This window comes from Taudactylus pleione, unplaced genomic scaffold, assembly GCF_031769625.1.
Source record: "Taudactylus pleione unplaced genomic scaffold, aTauple2 ptg000201l, whole genome shotgun sequence".
In the NCBI taxonomy this organism is placed as follows: domain Eukaryota; kingdom Metazoa; phylum Chordata; class Amphibia; order Anura; family Myobatrachidae; genus Taudactylus; species Taudactylus pleione.
This window is the reverse complement of record NW_028284603.1, coordinates 49,672,124-49,690,197: the sequence shown is the minus strand read 5'-3', so window position 1 is coordinate 49,690,197 and position 18,074 is coordinate 49,672,124. Positions and strand designations below refer to the sequence as shown.

General features: G+C 41.6%; 1 protein-coding gene across 3 annotated transcripts in view; it reads left to right on the top strand.

Annotated features, from left to right (window-relative positions):
* The window catches only part of ATL2 (atlastin GTPase 2), a 109,888-nt gene extending 98,630 nt beyond the window's left edge, over positions 1-11,258 (top strand). For 2 of the 3 annotated variants that reach the window (XM_088477371.1, XM_088477373.1), the window contains exons 12-14: positions 4,480-4,911; positions 7,956-7,970; positions 9,563-10,067. In XM_088477371.1, the coding sequence (XP_088333497.1) occupies positions 4,480-4,911; positions 7,956-7,970; positions 9,563-9,670 (555 nt within the window). In that variant the 3' untranslated portion in view covers positions 9,671-10,067. The other variant, XM_088477372.1, reaches the window with a different exon arrangement.
* Positions 11,259-18,074: the final 6,816 nt, after the last annotated feature.

The following is an 18,074-nucleotide window of genomic DNA, read 5'->3' as shown; positions in this document are numbered from 1 at the left end:
GTCTTCAGTGCACACGTTTGTCAGATTTTACAAATTTGATACGTTTGCTACTTCGGCATTCCGTTTTGACCGTCTGCAGGCGCCGCAGAGCACTCCCGCCCGTGGTGAAAACTTTGGGACATCCCCAGCGTAAGCACCTCCAGTGTCCCCTAGTGGATGAAAGAGAAAATGGGTAAATACTTTTCTCTGATTCCACAGGGGACACTGGACGCCCACCTCTGCGCTCTTTGCCTGCCTGTTTGGCTTGTATGATTCTGTTATTGTGTGTTCTTCTCTCCTTTTTTACTCCGCTTGTTCTCCATCTCCTCTCGGTCTTCATTTTCTAAACTGAGGGCTGATGGGGCATAGAGGGGGAGGAGCTTCACACTTCTAAATTATTTAAAGTGCCGGCTCCAGCTATCCACACCTCTATACCCCAGCGTAAGCACCTCCAGTGTCCCCTGTAGAATCAGAGAAAAGGATTTACCGGTAGGTACCAAAATCCCATTATCTTTCGAAATCAATAGTTTCAGAAATCACTGTAGAACAGAGGGGGTGATTCAGCTGCGGATGGATATGCTATCGCAGCTGCTAACATGTTAGCAGCTACTATAGCTGTAGTATGGTAATGCGTTACGCCTCCTGCATGCATTACCGATCCAAGCTGCGTCCAAGAACAATCTGCAGTCCCTTCGGCTGGCTGAGCAACTATGGAGTCATGCAAGCCGGCCACTGCAGAGAAGTAAAAGAGGCCAGGAAATCTCCATCAGCCAACGGAGATCCTGGCCTCTCCACCCCAACGGCGGCGACACCTCCGTTTTGGGAAACGAAGCCCATTGACGCCCCCTCCCTGCCCAGTAACAATTGCAGACTATCGATCACTGACAATATGCTGCCAGACTGCATGCGGGTTTGCAGACCCGTGCAGCACAGGTGCAGTACTGGTCAGGCAAATGCGCAGATTCCTGATAATTGGGAATTTGCGTGATCCCTGTCACTGCTTCCGCAGCTGAATCACTCCCTGAAATCAATTTGCAGACCAACATTGACGACCATGTCTAGCAGGACTGCCATTGGGGGTGGGAATGCCGGGACTGGAGTCCCATTCTAGACATAAGGGGGGCCCGTCCAGAGTGGCACTGTGTGGCTGCGATCATTCTCCCCTGCTGTTTGTAATCTCTGTATGCTAAATTTTGCCAGGAACAAAGATTGTGGATTGATAATGCCAGGGCTTGACAAATTTTTCTAAAATCTAGGAGCCAGGGCGAAAGTGTAGGAGCCAGACCACCCAACCCCCTCCCAAAAAAAAAAAATTACAGGATTAAAAGTGTGTTATGCAGCACATGGGGTAGTGGTTACCTCCTTGCTTTTGCTAGGAGCCCCGGGCCGAGTTACTGTTGCAGCTTCCTCCTCTCTGCAGTGTCCACCTTCCCTGCCTCCTTCGTGCACAGAGCTCAGCTTGCTGAAGGAGCGCCAGCTGCTAGACTGGCCCGGCACCGACAATACACCTGCCCGATGGATGCAGTGCAAACAGGTGCCGCCGAGAAGGCGATTAGCAGGGGTGACGCCGCACGGTGATTGGCTTGCTAGACGCCACATGGCGATTGGCTGGGGGGAGGCGCCGCGTGGGGTTGATAGATCTGCTTCTGCCCTCCCTATAAAACCTGGTCGCCAGGCAGCAAAATCTGGTCGTAATGGTGACCTGGCCCCGGGATTTGTCGAGCCCTGGATTATGCTGTCTGTCACAGTCTGAAAGTATCGAGTTCTGGGTGGCTCATGAGCCTGCCAGGCACTCTGCTATAGCCCCCGGGAGGCTGCTGTAAGATGAGGCAGTGAGTGAAATGCTAATAATGCACACTGTTTAATGTCAACGTTTTTTATGCAAACACAGAGGGCTGACTAACTCCGTATTTCATGTATGTTGCTGTTGGAAAAGTGATATAACAACACTTTGAAAGAGATGAGTGACTCTGTGTGTATGAAGCCAGCCCCTCATCCCCAGAACCTGTGTAACTCTTATATATCATATTAGTGGTACCCTCATACACTATTACCTCAGTCTCTCCAAACAGCTCTTCTCGGAGAATCTTTTTTGCTTGCATGAACTTCTTAGTCGCAGTGCGACAAAACTGCTTTACAACTGCACTGATTAATTTGATGTGTGACTCTTGTATATCTGTATGCAACAGAGCCTGAATCTGTATATGAAGTGCTACAATGCTGCAGCTTTTTTTCACACTCGGATTCGTTGTACAGATTCAGCCTCAGATATATAAGTGTTGCATATTAAATGAATCCGTGCCATCTCTTTCTTTTTTTTTGTAATGCTTTGCACCTAAAGGTGCCCACACACTGCACTATTTGCATGAAAACGACTAATCTGAACGATACATCGTTTTAAAAAGTGCAAATCGTGCAGCTTCCAGGAACGATAACGATCCGATGCTCGGTCCCCGCAGGTTGTTTGTCGTATATTCAGATCTTACCTACTGCAGGTAAGATCTGGCAATCTCCTTAACGATGCAGTGGGAATCATTAAGGACACACGATAGGCCGTTTGTCACAATGCACAGTTTAGCAAGATATTGTCTGTGTAGGAGTGCCAGTGAGTTCCCCGAGGAGTTCAAGGGAAATAGTTAACGACATCACATCTTTTGCAAGCTGTCTGTGTGGGCACCTAAAGGCGCACATTCAAGCAAAAAAGACACTTTTGGTGCAGCTCACTCTCTCCTGGTGTCTCGCGCTGGGTGTATGAGGACACACCTGTAGGTATTTTACTGCAGTCTATCAGTTTGAATGATAGTGTCACACCAATTTATACAACCGACAAACAAACATTTTTAAGAGCACCTTCTATTGTGGTTTGACCCGCTCATTCTGCATTGGTGTACCACTATTATGATCCATAAGAACAGCTGGGTGGTTTTATTTGTTAATACATACTTTGGGCCGGATTCAGTTAGCCTTGAAAATTACATAGCGAGGAAAAGGGCTAGTAGCCTCGAACTTTTACGCCTGGAGCAATTCAATTATCAAGCCCTTTTCCTTGCGATGTAAATCCGCGGCAAACGCACATTAACGCATAGATTTTAGGATAAGTGCCCGGAGCTATGGGTTATGCGTTTTCAGCACCCACAATAAGGGCACTTACCGCGGATTTCTGTTTGAGCCAAACTCAGGCGGGGGTAATCCGGCCCTGAGTGGGAAATGGTGAACAGACAAAATTTACTTAATTGAAAATATAATCACAAAACTTGTTTTTTTACAGTCTTTATTGGTACAATTTAATATATATTCTTACAATAAGGGGTACATTTACTAAAGTGAGAGTTTTTAGAAGTGAAGATGTTGCTCATAGCAACCGATCAGATTCTAGCTATTATCTTCAAGCAGGTGCTAGTTAAATGTTAAGTAGAATCTGGTTGCTATGGGCAACATCTCAACTTCTAAAAACTCTCACTTTAGTAAATATACCCCTAAGCCTTAATATATTTTGTTCAAATTTTAAGGACATAATAAAGGAACTAGTTTTAAGATATTTACACAGTCAATATAATATGAGTACCAGCAATAGAACAGTTTTTTCCTTTTATTTACTAAGCATTCATTACTGCATGAAGGGTACTCCTGTCGGCATACATTACTGCCTACAGGGCAGATCTGGCAGCATTCGTTACTGCGCACAGGGCACTCCTGATGATGCGCAATACACTCTTAACAGCATACATTACTGCGTGCAGTGCACGTCCGGCAGCATACATTACTGTGCACAGGGCACTCCTGATGGTGCTCAATAAACTCCTGACGGCATACATTACTGCGTACAGGGCACGTCTGGCAGCATACATTACTGCGCGCAGAGCACTCCTGGTGGCACACATTGCTGCATGTAAGGCACGCCTGACAAGACTACCACTGAAATTCTCCATAGGCAGCTACAACCAAGAGAAAAAGTTTTGCATTCTGTCAGAATGGGAAAAACTTTTCTTTTAATCACCTTTATAAGAAACCACATTTTCTTATACAGGTTGAGTGTCCCATATCCAAAATGCTTGGGACCAGGGGTATTTTGGATATCTGAATATTCTGTATTTTGGAATAATTGCATACCATAATGAAATATCATGGGAATGGGACCCAAATCTATACACAGAATGCATTTCTGGTTAATATACACCTTATACACACAGCCTGCAGGTAATTTTATACAATATTTTTAATAATTTTGTGGCTTAAACAAAGTTTGTTGTACATACATGGAATTTGTTTCATATACACATACCCACAGCCTGAAGGTAATTTTATACAATATTTTGAATAATTTTGTGCCTTCATCAAAGTTTGTGGACATTGAACCATACCGTATTTTGGACTGTATTTTGGAATATTTGGATATGGGAGACTGAACCTGTACAAGCAAGTTGTCATGTAAACTCGGCCCAAAAAATGTATAATTGCACGAGTGACCGTGCGCACATGTAATAAAGGTGTCTCCTACAGGTCTGTGGAGGAGATAAACCATACATTGCACCCGCAGATCTTGAACGGAAGCACTTGGATGTGAAAGAAGTGTGTATAAAGCAGTTCCGTTCAGTGAAGAAGATGGGAGGAGAGGAGTTCTGTCGCCGATACCAGGACAAGCTGGGGGAGGAGATAGACGAATCCTATGCACTCTTCATTAAACACAATGATGGCAAAAATATCTTTTATGCTGCTCGCACCCCGGCCACTTTGTTTGCGGTCATGTTTGCAATGTACATTATCTCAGGGCTGACTGGTTTCATTGGCCTGAACTCTATAGCAAACATTTGCAACCTGGTCATGGGATTGGCCTTACTGTCTTTCTGCACCTGGGCATATGTGAAGTACTCCGGAGAGTTTCGGGAATTGGGAGTCGTAATAGATGAAATTGCTGAAATAATATGGGAGCAGGTAGGTATCTCCACTCAGTTCTGTGTACCCTTTCTTCAGTTACACAGTGCTTAGATGGCTTTCATACTGACGGTAGGAAATCTGCCTAATTATTATTCGTTTTCTTTTAAGAAACAATTGCTGTGAAGTCAGTTTTAAGGTTATAAATTTTGACAGTTTTCCACTAATATTTCCAGTGTTCTGATACTACCACAAGGATTCTAGACTTCAGAAACAAAAATAATGTTGTACATGTTGGTAGTTAAATGGGCTGCAGCAGGGCAAGTGTTCCTAAAATGCCCCAAAAATGTTGTCATATGCTGGAATCCTATAAGCACTTGCAAAGCTGGGATTTCCCTGACACTGTCACCACTGATGCGCCCTGCCAGAAACGCCCACTGGTGGCTGCTGTAAGGTAATCTTCCTGCAGCCGCTGCCAGTCACAGAGCGTTCTGTCCACACCTCTACACTGCTGCTCCCCGCCCAGTCTCCTGTTTATCCTGGCCTCAGTGATGGACAATCCTAATGGGGTCACCTGTGATCAGGGCGCAGAGGAGCTGCAGCTTTTCATCCTTCTCTGCCCCCCAGCTACAGTGTGATTGGTGATCTTATGGTGGGTACACACAGTACGACTTTTATGAACGATTACTGTATATTATTCACTTTTTTGCAGTCACCAACCTGACAACGACATACGATGTGCGTTCCCGCATGGACTCACTTCCCCACCCCTAGTCTCTCCCCCTCTCTCAAGCAGCAGTGATGGGCGATCCTAGGGAACACACACTCCTGCTGCTGGCTTCTCTTCTTGCAGGAGTTTAATTGGGGAGAGAAGTTTTAGGCTTAAACAGTAAAACAAATATTTCTTATTAAAGTTCTATTTTTAGGTGATTATTTTAAATATCAGTCAGATAAGTGGATAAGCAGTTGTACTTGGTTTTTTTTTTCCAAACCCTTTGACCAAGGAGACGTTAAGGAAAGGGGGTGGTGGGATGGGAAGGAGTTTTTATTTTCCATTAATAGAAAAACTGAATCCATTTGTAATTCTATGTACTATATCCTGCTCCAAGACATGTGAACAACAAGCATGCAAAAGTTAGTGCACATCTAATGGTTACTAATAATCCATCTATTTGGTCAGAAGATAAATACTGGAATCTGTACAATTACATAGCGTCATCTAATGTCCTATTCTATTTGCAGCATTACTTACTTGTTAGATTTGTTTACATGTCTAATGGAAATTCATCGGCGGTAATGGATGAATATTTGATGTGCTTTGAATGGAGAAGCTGCTTTGTTACAATCGCTCACAGAATGGAAATGAATAGATAGAAGCAGCTCTTTCCACTTTAGTAAAGCCTGATCACACATTTCGGAGCATGTATGGGAAAGAGGTGGTGTCACCCAAAGCAACTAATCATTTTGTAACTCTTCAGTTTTCTAGTAAAATTTAGGAAAATGAAGTAAATCTCTGGGTGTCTCCTCCTTAACCCTGCTTTCCATAACACTTACCTGTTGTGCTGTCTCATTTGATAAAGGAGTGGTTCTCAAACTCTGTCCTCAGGACCCCACACAGGTCGGAATGGGTATGATATACCGCCGGCCGCATGGCCGGCGGTTCGATTCCCGTCAGCGGCAGCCCGACAGGAGCAGAGTGCGACGCAGTGGAAGCCCGACAGCGGTGGAAATCCCGATCGTGGATAGGTAAGTATCCACTAACCTAACCCTCCTTAGGGATGCCTAACCCTAACTCCTCCTCCCCCCCCCCCCCCCCCCCCCAAGTGCCTAACCCTAATCCCCCCTCTAAGTGCCTAACCACCCCCTTCCCCGCTGCCTAAACCTAAGTCCCCCGGGGGGGTGCCTAACCCTAAGTCCCCCCCGGGGGTGCCTAACCCTCCCTCCCCCTAGCCTAACCCTCCCAGGGGGGTGCCTAACCCTGAGTCCCCCCCCGGGAGCCCTAAACCTCCCGGCGTCGGGGAAATGCGGGCGTCTGCATCTAGACGCCCGGCATTTCACCTTTGCCGGGATAAGACAGTCGGGAAGCCGGCTGCCGGTATATAGGCAGTCGGCTTCCCGATTGCTTCCCCACAGGTCACCCAGCAGGTGCGCAGATGTATTCATTACTCACTGACACATTTTAAAAGATCCACAAGTGGAGCTAATTATTTCACTTGTGTTTCTATGAAGAGACCTGGAAAACATGCACTGTGTAGGGTCCTGAGGACAGAGTTTGAGAACCTGTGGATTAAAGTAATACGATATACTGTCTATAATAAGGCTTTTTGTATAGAAGTATTCATTAGAAAAAGACAAAACTGTATTAGCAGATGTCATGCTGGCTAAATGCTGATGTAGTGCTACATTTGAGATATATTTAAATATAAGCAGTAGCCATTAAGTGACTACTAAGACTACACCTAACGTTCCAAGCCATGGGTCACGATTATTATTGGCCTGCTGCTTTTCATCAGTCCTAACAAGCTTGAAGCATTTGTATGTTGCTGTTTGTGATGGAGGGGGTAGGAAATGGCTACTTTTTTTAAAAAAAACTGCATTTTACAATCATGTTTCTTATTGTTTTATTTTTGTTATACTTTATAGAGCCATTCTGTGTAAAGTTTTCAAAAATCGGTCAAAAACGCACAACCAGCATAGTTAAAAATCTCCATAGCCGCTCTCCCAATTAAGCTAGAGAGGTGGGAGTGGTGTCATGTTACTGTGTTTTTTATGCCCTGTCCTATACAACACAATAGGCTTTGTGAGGAAAAACCTTTTCCAAATTTCAACTGAAATTTTTTATTATATCTTCCATGGCTGTAATAATGAACAACTAATGCGAGCGGACACATACACTCTGTGATCCTGCTGTCACCACCGTGGTGTTGTCTAAGCTTTTCTCCTCTCATAAGGAGACCGGCAGCCTTTGCAGGCTCCCCAAGTCAGTATACATCAAATATACATGATGGGTATTAACGATGTTTAATAAACCTGGATTTCTGCTAATTCTTCTCCTTTCAGCGTCTTTGCCTTACCTCTTTCTTTCTCTTTCTTGTGCTGCACAGAGGAGCCCCAGGAAGGTGAGGGGTTGTCATGTAACCCCCCAAGGTGTAATTCAGACCTGAAATCCATTGTTTTCTGTTTAATTGGCCCCTTGTGTAACCTGTATCTGCAGCATAAACGTCAAACATTTAACCTCACAATATTACAGCAATATAACGGTGTTTAATTTATTATTAACAAGTAGAAACAGAAGTTTAGTGTGTATGCTTAACCACTGAACTGGCGTGGTCGTATGTGATGCAACCAGAGACATAAGTGCTTCCTATGGCAAAGTCACATCACACGTCACCATGCCAGCCCGCTCTGTCCCCCGGATTTAGCAAGATAGATACGTTCTGCACTTGTAATATATACGTTTCATATAGTGACACATGTGAAGGGGTGGGGATTAAACTGGGGACCCTTTTTTAAACCTGAAAGGCAGTCCTGGAGATATGAAACAATTCGTTTCTCAAAGTATGTGCGAAATCTCTGTCAATGAAATGAGTGTGATCCCTATGTAACAGTGCCCCCTGGTGGATCACATTAGAAAAACTTGTCAAAGTCAAGCAACTACTCATTTTTATTTACAGATTCTTATATAGCGCAGCATATTCCGTTGTGCTTTATAAATGGAAACATTAATAGAACAAAACTGGGTAATAACCGACAGATATATAGGTAGGAAGGCCCTGCTCGCAATCTTACAATCTATTGGCTGTAGACAAGGTTGCATAGAAAGTAAAGGGATCATTCATATGAACATTTAGCCAGATCTTGCTCAGTGTTCGAAATAGAATGTGATATGAGGTTGTCGTCTGACAAAAAACAAAACAAATCCTAGTATATGTGTGTATGTGGTAGGAAATACTGATTGTAAGCTTCACTTGGGGCAGGGACTGATATGAATGACTATTCTTTATAAAGCGTTGTAATTAGTGTGCGTTATATGAAATAATAGTTATTACATAAAATAAATAAGCAAACTGCAGCATTCTAACCCTTCCTGCATACTGCTTGTGCTCAGAGGAGCCGTGGTGGGAACTTCTGGCATTTGGAGCTCAACGTTGTTTTTTTCCGCTGATTGTCTGAATAGCGAAGGCAGGGCTGTAACTAGGGGTGACGCAGGGCCAAGGGGGCACCACAGTCCTTTCCTATTGGAACTAGCGGGGTGCCTGGAATGACTAGAAGTCTGCCTGGAGCATCCCTGCGGTGCTCAGCTCCTTCCTGTCGTCACCCCACGGCGAGCTAAGACCTATACAGAGGAACGGCACTGGGCAAAGGCAGGCAGGTACAAGTGTGATATTCACAGCAGTTTGCTTACATTGCATTCTATTTATAAAATCTGAGCAAATTCTGACCAAACCCTTAAACTGGCTGCCATGTTGCAATGTGTTAGTCACTGCAATGCACATCTAGCCAGAAAAGCCTCTCCCCACTTCTATTTTCCTCACATACAAATGGCTGAATACTGTGTCATTGGGTCGGAATTGGCGGACCAAATCTGCTTGTGTGTGGCCTGCTAGATAAGGATTTCAGGACTGAATTATGCCTCTTAAATGTTTTCTTTCCCCCCTCTTCTTCCCCTCTTAATCACTTTCTGTTCCTAATCAGCCACTTCCTATTCCAGGTGTTGTCCAAACTCTATGAAGTATGTAAGCGTCGGCTGCCCTTCCGGGCCTTAACTGCAGCGCAGAGACACAGAAGGTCATCCAGCAATTACAAGAAGAGAAACTAGACAGTACATTCGCCTTTCCTTATGCGTCTGTCAAATATGGTTTAATCTCTGGAGCAAATAGAAGAATTGTTGTAACAGGCTAAATACTACACTGTCCAGGATCCTACAGGGCAGGTTCATTAGGACACACTTGTGCTTCTGGCTGTTCCACTACATAACTTCCCAGCATGCATCATCACAGGTTGTCTAACCCTGCAGTGTGGTAATGCATCCATTTGTATTGCCAATGTAACCTTTCTAGTAGATCATTTCTAAGAAACCAAATTTACATGGAGAAGGAGCGTTAGGACCTTGTAGGAGCACAATTTGTCATCTTTTTGTTTTCCCATGTTACATTGCATGTATTTTTTTTTATATGTTTTTGATTTTTTTTTTCCACCTTTTGCATATCTCCACGTACCAGGTTTTGAAGCCAATGAGCGATAACTTGATGGAAGATAACATAAGAAAAACTGTGACAAACTCAATCAAGGCAGGTCTTACACAGCAAGTGACTCAAGCAGCCCGGCTAAAGACAGACTGACAGACAATCCATCTCTGCAACTGCATCCTACCTTAACCTATGCTTGTTTTGTACAATAAGAACTGTCAAACACAAAATAAACCAAAGTTTACAATTATTACTGTAGGCATAGTATAAACTGGCTTATGAAAATGCCACATTTTCTTCCCACCCAGTAGATAAGCTGCAAATCTTGTCACAGTCATTGAATATGCTTAGCTCCCTCTAGTGGCCACATCCGTTAGTGCATCAGTGGCTCTCCGAGCACATGGAGTTTCCATTGATAAAAAAACTTTGCCATTTTCAGAATCTTTTCCCCTCCTATTTTTAGTAAAAGAACATTTTCTGCAAAATCAAATAGTCTTTTAAAAGAATGAATGTAGTGTCAATTTGTAATTTTAATATTTATGTAGCTGTTGGGTTGTAAAGAAATGTATTGGTTGACTCACTGCCTTCTTTCTTTGTACATGTGCCCTTTTCTCAGTGTATCTATAGAAATGGCTTATTGTATGGAAGGAGATTTTTTTTTTTTTGTGAAAACAAATGCCTTTTTTTTAATCCACAAACCTGCCATAACATAGGAGCATATCAGGGGAGAATGGGCAATGGATTTTTTGTTTTGGCCTTCATGTATATACTGTATGTTAATTTTATTGGGGTAAGGGGTACCAGTCCATCCAGAATAATAGACTACAGTTATAGAAGTTCAAATCACCTGTACAGCATTAGTTATTTTCTATACAAGATCAGATAGGGCATGTATATGATATATAAATAATATAAATACCAATTTTGTATCAAGTTTTTGTAGTCCATGCCAAATTCCGGCTCTGCGGTAGGCGAAGTGGAGTCCCTACACAGGGACTGTTTGTGACTCATGTAAGTGTGTGAATGCATAAACCAATCTGAAGTTTTGATATATTTGTGATATTTACCTGCCTTGAACACTGTTGTCTCATCCCAATGGGCGGAGAAAAAAAAGAGCATATTTGTTGTGAATCTGTATGTCCTGTTGAAAACTTAAAAACGGTTTCCTGTAATTTATTTTCAGTATAATTAAAATCTGTTGTATATATGGCACATCAAGCAGTGTGTGGCGTTTTCTTTATTCAAAGTACTGCTGGGTTTTATTTAATAACAGTACATATGTTGTCACTTATAACTGCACAGGCGAGATCAACAAACCACTTAATGGACAATTCTAGATTGCCATCATTATGTAATGGCATATTTCAGGCGGACTATACACCAACAAACTCTTCTTGACTTTCACTATGTGCTCTTTACTACATATCTGTCAACATTTCACACCAGACCACTCTGATCAGTCACAATGTTCACAAGTACAAAATGTCAAAAGAATCACAAGGTCAACAATTGGATATTATGTTAATATTTGCCGCTGACAGTGTATTATGGATTAATGTAGAATAAAATGGAAGGGGTTGGGTGCTAGGGTGGCATGAGTGTGTAGAGGGTTGCAAGGAGTGAGTGCTAGGCCCCATTAGGGATGGGTGCTAGTGTGGTAAAAGGTGTTCTGGCTAGCAACTGGTGAGTGCTAGGGTCACTAGGGGTGAGCTAGTGTGGCGAGGTGGTCTGGCTAGCTACTAGTGAGTGCTAGGGTCACTACGGGTGAGCTAGCGTGGTGAGGTGGTCTTGCTTCCACTGTAGTTCTCTTCACTACTTCAGAAGGGTAATGCAAACAGCCAACACAGTGTGTTTATCTCTTTACTGGAACACAAAATAACTATGCTACCATATATGTCTACTAAACTACGTAAGTAAAGAATCACCACATGCTAAATATATACAGTCATGTCCATAAATATTGGGACATTGACAGAATTTTCAGATTTTGGCTTCTATTCACCACCACACTGGCTTTGAAGTGAAACAAACAAGATGTGCTTTAACTGCAGACTTTCAGATTTAATTTGAGGGTAATTACATCCAAATCAGGTGAACGGTGTAGGAATTACAACGGTTTCTATATGTGCCTCCCACTTTTTAAGGGGTCAAAAGTAATGGGACAAACTAAACAATCCTAAATCTAACTTTCACTTTTTAATACTTTGTTGAAATCCTTTGCAGGCAATTACAGCCTGAAGTCTGGAACGCATAGACATCACCAGACGCTGGGTTTCATACCTGGTGATGCTCTGCCAGGTCTCTACTGCAAATGTCTTCAGTTCCTGCTTGTTCTTGGGGCATTTTCCCTTCAGTTTTGTCTTCATCAAGTGAAATGCATGCTCAATTGGATTCAGGTCAGGGGATTGACTTGGCCATTGCATAACATTCCACTTTTTAGCCTTAAAAAACTCCTTGGTTGCTTTTGCAGTATGCTTCGGGTCATTGTCCATCTGCACTGTGAAGCGCCGTCCAATGAGTTCTGAAGCATTTGACTGAATATGAGCATATAATATTGCCCGAAACACTTCAGAATTCATTCTGCTGCTTTTGTCAGCAGTCACATCATCAATAAATACAAGGGAACCAGTTCCATTGGCAGCCATACATGCCCACGCCATGACACTACCACCACCATGCTTCACTGATGAGGTGGTATGTTTTGGATCATGAGCAGTTCCTTTCCTTCTCTTCCCATCACTCTGGTACAAGTTGATCTTTGTCTCATCTGTCCATAGGATGTTGTTCCAGACCTGTAATAGCTTTTTTAGATGTTGTTTGGCAAACTCTAATCTGGTCTTCCTGTTTCTGTGGCTCACCAATGGTTTGCATCTTGTGGTGAACCCTCTATATTCACTCTTGTGAAGTCTTTTCTCTTGATTGTTGACTTTGACACATATACATCTACCTCCTGGAGAGTGTTCTTGATTTGGCCAACTGTTGTGAAGGGGTTTTTCTTCACCAGGGAAATAATTCTTTGGTCATCCACCACAGTTGTTTTCCATGGTCTTCCGGGTCTTTTGGTGTTGCTGAGCTCTCCGGTGCCTTCTTTCTTTTTAAGAATGTTCCAAACAGTTGATTTGGCCACACCTAATGTTTTTGCTATCTCTGATGGGTTTGTTTTGATTTTTCAGCCTAATGATGGCTTGCTTCACTGATAGTGACAGCTCTTTGGATCTCATATTGAGAGTTGATAGCAACTGATTCCAAATGCAAATGTCACACCTAGAATCAACTCCAGACCTTTTACCTGCTTAATTGATAATGAAATAACGAGGGAATAGCTCACACCTGTCCATGAAATAGCTTTTGAGTTGATAGTCCCATTACTTTTGGTCCCTTAAAAAGTGGGAGGCACATATTGAAACTGTTGTAATTCCTACACCGTTCAGCCGATTTGGATATAATTAGCCTAAATTAAATCTGAAAGTCTGCAGTTAAAGCACATCTTGTTTGTTTCATTTCAAAACCATTGTGGTGGTGAATAGAGGCCAAAATCTGAAAATTCTGTCAATGTCCCAATATTTATGGACCTGACTGTATGTCTTTATGAAGTGAGGAAGAACGTTTAAAGAGCTTATACAGATTTTGTCTTTTCTTGTTTTCCTTTTCATATTGAAAAAACTTTGAGTGAAAGAAGCATAAAGAAAAAAAAAAGATAAAGGAACTTTGTAAGAACTTTTTGGGGGATATTTGTAATATTATTTGCCTGTTTCTAGTTATCGGGAGCGCTCTTTGATCCTATTCTAAAAATCTATTTGTATATACTATTGTTTTCTTGTATTTTGGACAAGAGTAGGATAGGATTGGGGCTACAGCATGCCATTTTAGTTGCACCCAGACATCTCCTTTCTATAAATTTTGTATAATGGCAATATGTTTACAGATTCTTACATATGAGGTAAGTAAAATCACCATGGCAAAACATACTGGAAAAAAAAAATATATATATATAAAACATATATCAAAAAGAAACATAATGAAAAATATTTTATACATATATATAATCAGAGCAAAAGGGAACACATTATATAAAAGAAATCACATTGCATCTACCCATTAAAATTCAGTATTCTTATTAATATTCTAAAGTATCATCCTATAATGGACAAAACCCCATTTTAGTTGGATTTATGTAGCTAATAACATATATAAAATTGCAATAAAAAGAACCCCAGTAAAAGAATAAATGAATAGATTTCTCTACCCATATAATATATATTTATAAAGGTGAGATCCAACATCTCTGTCAACATATGTATTACCAAATCCTATTTCATGGTTTATATACATAAGAAAAAGAAAAATGAACCAGAGAGGGAGTAACAGGCAAATAATAAATTGGCTTTGTACTACACATAGTGGCTAGATATCCTATACAGAATAAATACGGCAGCAGGAGAGTACTGATTACTAATGGATTTAAATGGATATTTATATAGGGATGGAGAGGAACCTCTGGGTAACAGATATTATTGTCTATTTTGGGTCTGTGCGGAATATCACTGTTGAACCTACAGGGACCTGTAGTGTCCACCAATAAATAACCCCGGACAACACCCCCCAAAAAAATGTGTGCATATATAATACACATGTATAAATATGTGTGTAAAGATATACTAACAAACACACATAAAAATAGACATACAAACACACACCATAGAACTGCGTGAGTGCATACACATGATATCTCCTATGTATTACCCCAGAAATCCTATACTAAAAATGGACTAAAATCCATTTAATTCAATTTGGTCATTAAAACCACATCTCGACATGTCCATCTGGTGATATTAAAAACATCAAAGTATCAGCCATAGAACAAATTAAACCAATGGTTAGAGGAGGAGACAGATTTTGGGCTTTATGTAGAAAAGAGGCCTTCTGGATATATAGACTCGGAACGTTAGTCCAAGTTGGTCTTAAGGACCAAATTGAATTAAATGGATTTTAATCCTTTACTGGGGCTCTTTTTATTGCAATTTTATATATGTTATTAGCTACATAAATCCAACTAAAATGGGGTTTTGTCCATTATAGGATTTAGAATATTTATAAGAATACTGAATTTTAATGGGTAGATGCAATGTGATTTCTTTTGTATAATGTGTTCCCTTTTGCTCTGATTATATACAGTCAGGTGCATAAATATTGGGACATTGACAGAATTTTAATATTTTGGCCTCTATTCACCACCACAATGGCTTTGAAATGAAACAAACAAGATGTGCTTTAACTGCAGACTTTCAGATTTAATTTGAGGGTAATTACATCCAAATCAGGTGAATGGTGTAGGAATTACAACAGTTTCAATATGTGCCTCCCACATTTTAAGGGGCCAAAAGTAATGGGACAAACTAAACAATCCTAAATCTAACTTTCACTTTTTAATACTTTGTAGCAAATCCTTTGCAGGCAATTACAGCCTGAAGTCTGGAACGCATAGACATCACCAGACGCTGGGTTTCATCCCTGGTGATGCTCTGCCAGGCCTCTACTGTAAATGTCTTCAGTTCCTGCTTGTTCTTGGGGCATTTTCCCTTCAGTTTTGTCTTCATCAAGTGAAATGCATGCTCAATTGGATTCAGGTCAGGGGATTGACTTGGCCATTGCATAACATTCCACTTTTTAGCCTTAAAAAACTCCTTGGTTGCTTTTGCAGTATGCTTCGGGTCATTGTCCATCTGCACTGTGAAGCGCCGTCCAATGAGTTCTGAAGCATTTGACTGAATATGAGCATATAATATTGCCCGAAACACTTCAGAATTTATTCTGCTGCTTTTGTCAGCAGTCACATCATCAATAAATACAAGGGAACCAGTTCCATTGGCAGCCATACATGCCCACGCCATGACACTACCACCACCATGCTTCACTGATGAGGTGGTATGTTTTGGATCATGAGCAGTTCCTTTCCTTCTCTTCTCTTCCCATCACTCTGGTACAAGTTGATCTTTGTCTCATCTGTCCATAGGATGTTGTTCCAGACCTGTAATGGCTTTTTTAGATGTTGTTTGGCAAACTCTAATCTGGTCTTCCTGTTTCTGTGGCTCACCAATGGTTTGCATCTTGTGGTGAACCCTCTATATTCACTCTTGTGAAGTCTTCTCTTGATTGTTGACTTTGACACATATACATCTACCTCCTGGAGAGTGTTCTTGATTTGGCCAACTGTTGTGAAGGGGTTTTTCTTCACCAGGGAAATAATTCTTCTGTCATCCACCACAGTTGTTTTCTATGGTCTTCCGGGTCTTTTGGTGTTGCTGAGCTCTCTGGTGCATTCTTTCTTTTAAAGAATGTTCCAAACAGTTGATTTGGCCACACCTAATGTTTTTGCTATCTCTCTGATGGATTTGTTTTGATTTTTCAGCCTAATGATGGCTTGCTTCACTGATAGTGACAGCTCTTTGGATCTCATATTGAGAGTCGACAGCAACTGATTCCAAATGCAAATGTCACACCTAGAATCAACTCCAGACCTTTTACCTGCTTAATTGATAATGAAATAACGAGGGAATAGCCCACACCTGTCCATGAAATAGCTTTTGAGTTGATAGTCCCATTACTTTTGGCCCCTTAAAAAGTGGGAGGCACATATAGAAACCGTTGTAATTCATACACCGTTCACCTGATTTGGATGTAATTACCATCAAATTAAATCTGAAAGTCTGCAGTTAAAGCACATCTTGTTTGTTTCATTTCAAAGCCATTGTGGTGGTGAATAGAGGCCAAAATATGAAAATTCTGTCAATGTCCCAATATTTCTGCACCTGACTGTAAATGTATAAAATATTTTTCATTGTTTCTTTTTGATATATGTTTTTATATATATTTTTTTCAGTATGTTTTGCCATGGTGATTACTTACCTCATATGTAAGAATCTGTAAACATATTGCCATTATAGCTACAACCTATGAATTAGGTAATAAGGGGTTAATAGTAACCTTTGGTCTCATCAATGAGATCATTCCAGATTGGCCTGACCAAGTATAAATGGATATCTAACACAGGGGGTGTTACTTCTGAGGAAACAGCCTGCTCCATACGGCTGAGAAACGCATCAAGATACACTCCATTTTCATGCATCAGTGACGCTTTGGCAGGAAGCCTAGCTTTGAACCACCAGTTCTACCGTCTCCATCCGTGGGATTCCCTGGGACTCATCAGTCACGTGACACACCAAGATATCGGCAGTCACGTGCCCGGACATCGGCTGTCCATTTGCCATTGTCAACACAGCAGTGTGGCGCCACACGCGTAGGACACTCGGACCAAGGCACGGTGAGGATCACTGTACGAGGAGGGCACGGAGACGGGGAGACAGGACGGGGCAGCGGTGCAATCAGCCCGCAAAGACACGTGTGCCCACACAGTTCCCCATTGCGAGTACATCGCTGTACCACGTGAGTACTCAGTCTGTGGAACAATTCCAGAGAGCCGTGCACGGCCAGACAATACTAGACAGTACTGTGGATGGTAGCTGCATACAGGGCGCTGTATGGTCTCATTTTCATCACTTATACCATATTATTGGATGAGGACTGGTGGTGTTCACCACATTGGTGTGATTAAGTTTTATCTGGATACAGTAACTTATCCTTCTCTATATACATAGCCAGTACTCTAACCCTGCAGTGGGATACAACGGTACCCATTTAAGTTGACGGCTTATACACATTTTTGGATCTTCAGTTTAGCTCCTTATTGGACTGTGCACTGTGATTCTGCAGACAAGGGATTTTATGGGTTTTTTATTTAATATATGTGATTATTTGATGTTATATCGATATTGTGTTTAAGTCACTGGTGCTCAATATTGACTTTTTTAGCTGTGAATACACAGTGGTCATATCTCCTACAGAGATTTCTATAATATTCATTAAAATATATGTATTTTATTTTTCACATTTGTGCTCTTTTGGTCAGCGCTGCTATATTCACCTTTTTAGTTACATTATTTTGTGTATAGTTTTGAAAAAGCACTGAAGTACTTA